The 4,234-nt window shown below is 34.3% G+C and overlaps 2 protein-coding genes across 3 annotated transcripts; one reads left to right on the top strand and one right to left on the bottom strand.

The window, feature by feature from the left end:
- Nucleotides 1-13: 13 nt before the first annotated feature.
- LOC109863377 lies at nt 14-3,006 on the bottom strand. 2 transcript variants are annotated; one of them, XM_020443634.1, is made up of 2 exons: nt 2,879-3,006; nt 14-2,680 (listed from the first exon to the last, which is right to left on the bottom strand). In XM_020443634.1, the coding sequence occupies exons 1-2, from the start codon at nt 2,990-2,992 to the stop codon at nt 1,835-1,837; spliced, it is 960 nt and encodes a 319-aa protein (XP_020299223.1). In that variant the 5' UTR covers nt 2,993-3,006; the 3' UTR covers nt 14-1,834. The 2 variants fall into 2 exon arrangements, with proteins under 2 accessions (XP_020299223.1, XP_020299222.1); XM_020443633.1 differs by having other exon boundaries at nt 2,879-2,966.
- A 555-nt stretch (nt 3,007-3,561) lies between these two features.
- On the top strand, nt 3,562-4,228 carry LOC109863378 (the record flags this gene model as incomplete). The annotated part of the gene is made up of 2 exons (XM_020443635.1): nt 3,562-3,859; nt 4,159-4,228. Coding segments are annotated over exons 1-2 (344 nt in total), but the record flags the coding sequence as incomplete, so codon positions are not given.
- Nucleotides 4,229-4,234: the final 6 nt, after the last annotated feature.

Raw genomic sequence — 4,234 nt, 5'->3', positions numbered from 1 at the left:
CTAAAAAAAAGCGCAAGTATGCATAAAATTTATTCAATAAATGTGTCATTAAAAAAACTATTGCCTGTAAATGGCACTCGTTACTCATATAACCAGCAAAGAGCCAGCACTGTCATACGATCTAAGAAATAGAAATTGGTAATTAATCTCTTTCTACGGAATTGACAAGAGGAAAGCAGCAAAATTTGTGTCTATTATCTGGATAGGGTGTTACAACACATTTTCTCGTTATCATTTGCGGATATATAGCTAAACATTCATTTGTTATTTCTACGACACTAGCAAAAGAATCCGAAGTTACACCGAGGACTCTGTTTGCACAAAGTGATTCATCTGTTGAATACAATCTGAAGCCTAATAAAACACATAATGTTCGGTTACTTACTGCAGTAGAAATTACAATAACATGAGTAATAGCCATATATTTCTTATTTTCAATCTGCACAATGTTGTTTATTCTCTTACTCATACGCTGATAATCTTGTATATGATAGAGTACATTTTCAAAAATAAATCGCTTATAGAAACGTATGTTGTGATTTTGAACACTTTCATTCAAAAAATTTTCAACAACATTTTCCTGTACTAAAGTTAAAGTGCCCAGAGTAGGAACACCTAATAATCTCAGAGATTCACCAACCTTTGAGCAGTATAAAATTCTCCGCTCAAAAGAAAGTTTTGCATAAAGATGTTTTATACAAGCTGGAGTTTGATTATTTTGAAACAATTCTGATGCCATTTCCTTCAAAGCTTGCCATCTAAGATACATTTTACAAATTTGCTGAGGTACTGCCTGAGATGACTGGAACATTTTCCCCAACACTCCGTTGTAGTGTTCATAAGGGAAAGTAGATACACTCCACAAAGATCCAAAGTCTTTAACACTTTGCGGAATGTGTAATAGTAAATGAAAATTAAATTTCATGAGCGCCGGTTCTCTATAAATTTTCTCAATTTTGAAAACAAACTCTTTNAGAGCAGCTTCTGCTCGGTTTAATTCTTCAGTTGAAAAATGCTCTTGAAGAAATATTGCTATGCTGTACACTAGAAGAAACCAATGGTCAAGATATTTCTTAGGAAAATTAACTGCCTTTAGACATACTATAGAATAATATAGCAAGAAATTTTTCCACTCTGAAGCTTTCCNATATTTTCTCAAATGTAGTGATCGAGGTGTCCTTGTGACTTCACTTGGTGGTTTAATGGTCAGGAGTATATTATCAATTTCATCAATTTTTGCATCATTGCCAATATAAAAAGGTTTATCTTTGTTTTGACCACAACACCACCAGCTAATCATTGTTTCTACTACCCCAAGAAGTACACAGTGCATGTAGTCTGGTACAAAAGATGATATTATATTAAAGTCCTGCAGAAGTAGGAGAATAGATGGTCCTTTAATTCCATTCACCACAGTTCTTGTTTGCATTACTTGAGCAGTATCTCTCAAATGTTGCTTGTGGGTCCTTCTTGGACCTATATCACCTCGATAAACTCTTGTTTTACCTCGCCCAACTATATGTTCTTCACCATCATGTAAGCAGAAAGAACATCCTTTTTTGCCTCGGAAGGTTTTTATATTTTGTAAAGGAGCTCTAGCCATTGAATCAACTGATGAGATAATAGTATGAACTTTGATATGAGTACCATCTTCACAATCAAATCCTTTGTTATGCAACTTATTTAACTCATTTACAATCGGCTCAAGAAAGGTATTCATATTTGGTTTGCCATGGTCAAACCACAACCCACCAAGGAATATGTTATTTTTCCGTATTTTATATGGAAGTTCATTAATACAAACTTGAAACGGCCATAACTCATTATTAGAAGATTAAAAAATCTGAACACCATCCGTGTTAAATTGTAAAGTTATATCAGGCTTAGACAAGGCCCCACTTTTCACAAGATTTTTATAAACTCTTCCATTTACTACATCATTTTGTTCAGAATCATCCCACCTAAGCTGTTTCTTTATGTTCTCATCACTTAATAATTTTTGAAGCTGCTCTTTCAAAGGTATTTGTAAAAAGAAGTATCCTCGATTTTTCAAATCATTCTTGTCACAGACAGCACCACATTCACAATTTGTTACTACATTGCCAGCATGAAACACAAGTAATCTTTGACACTCCTCATTGAAGCAATAAAAGTGAGTACGAATTTGTGGTGGCTTAGGTATATTTTTNAAAAATCTAAACAAAGAACCATGTTGTTTGCTTGGCAAATGACTGTCAATCAACAGAAGAAGATGTTCTAGAGCTGTGTCAGACAGGTCAAATCGCATAGCATAACTCAATATTAAAAGTCTACTTTCATCAGAAGTAATATCACAACCGGGATACAGAACTTGTCTTACTTCGACAGCATTTTTAGCATCAAATTCTACATTATTATTAAAACCATTACTTTCGTCACAATTATCATCACTAGCACTGTCCAAATCACTTGAATTAATGTTATTTTCCGTTGCTATATCTACATCAGAGTCACTGTGTTCATGATCAGATGACATCATTGAGGTTGTCCTTCCATTAATATCATTAATGGTATTATTGATTTCATCAACAGATTCTTCGGAATAGTCCGTGTCTTCTTTTCCATTTTCTGAACTACTCGCAGAATTTATCACATTTATTTCTATTGTTTGATTGTCTTCACTACTATCGCAATCTTGTTCCTGCAAAGATATAATAAAAGATTCAATTTGTGCAGCTAACGTTAAATAAATAATCTTAATTATAAAAGATATTAGAATTGCTTATAATATGAGTTATTATTTTACAGGAATAATATCTACTTAATTATTATTATTGTAACTATCTATTTATTATTTCACAAGAATAATTAGATGCCAATGTACAACAGTTCCACTAACCTCTTCATGAATCTGAAGTCTATTGTTTTCTTGTTGTTGACGTCTACGTAAAGTAGAGTATGGAATTGGCATATTAACGTCTTTCAAGTACCGAAAGTACGGACCTCGAGGCATGTTGACAAATAATTATTCTTTTATTTTCAATAAGTATTATCAAAAATGACCACAAAAATCTTGACTTTAGTACAAGAGTGGTCATTATACAATATATCACACATCGAAATGCAATCAACTTGTGTGCAGTGATGGGAATTCGAGCCTGCGCACGCTATCACGTTTTCCCTCTCTACTCACGCATAGACGCTCGGTTCGTGTAACTCTGCAGCGCCGACGGATAGACCAAGCGTTTATGTGTGCGTAAGTAGAGGGGGCAAACGGTTGCGTGCGGGCTCGAATTCTTATCACTGCTTGTGGGCAGTGTGTTCACAATTGTAGTAAAGGGAATGCGCAAACGGTTACTTTCTGCTATTTGCGCATCCCTTCCACCGCTGCATGATGTAAGCGTCCCTGTGAAAACTGTGAGTTGCAAACGATTAGCGGTTAGCCAGTAGTCTTCTTATTACTACTGCTTCTTAATCTCATGCTCCTCGTCGGCGTATAGACGTACACATTTTTCGTCGCTGCATTTTTTATACATTTTACCTAACCCTAAACTTACTAGAGCAAGCACCTTTATCTGTTTTTACCTGGGCAAGCACCTTTTTAAAATGTCGCGCGAAATTGATTGTCCAGTTCGGAATATGAAACTTGACGACAAAGAGTGTATTTTAGTGCAATTTAAAAACGAAAGGAAAAAGCCAGTTCAGGTTGCTTTCCAGGCCTGGCTGAAGAACAAAGACAATGTTCAAATTAATAATGAAGTAATTATAAAGTGGCCTATAGATGTTGATGTTTTGTGTGCGAAAGCAATGGAAAAAAAGCAAAAAACTATGAAAGCAGATCAATGGCAAGATCTAGTCGTTAAAATTCTAGCTATTGGAAGTAAGTATTACTCTATATTATTCTGCATCAATATTCGGTCTCCACGTTATTTTATCACAAAGGAAACAAAGATCTCAGCTCACTAAATATTAATTTCTTTTCTTGATTGAGCACTTAAGTTTTATTTCAAAATTTTTTTTATCTGGTATTTTTTAGTGTGATTATTAAATTCTGTAACTTTATACATTTACTTCTTACAATAAGGTAAAATACCAATAATAAAAAGCCAAAATTTATATCACAATCCTTAATCTGCTGAGATTGTTGATAAACACAGGTTCTTTTTTACTTTGATTTAGAATGGACAGACATGGCCCAGCAAGCCAAAAATATTGAAAAGTTTGGTATTGCTAATCCAACAAGAGAACAGCGCCG

The sequence above is a fragment of the Pseudomyrmex gracilis genome, unplaced genomic scaffold (genome assembly GCF_002006095.1).
Source record: "Pseudomyrmex gracilis isolate BER0280 unplaced genomic scaffold, ASM200609v1 scaffold_4519, whole genome shotgun sequence".
NCBI lineage: Eukaryota > Metazoa > Arthropoda > Insecta > Hymenoptera > Formicidae > Pseudomyrmex > Pseudomyrmex gracilis.
Note: the sequence above shows the minus strand (reverse complement) of the source record. Positions and strands in the feature narration are given on the sequence as shown.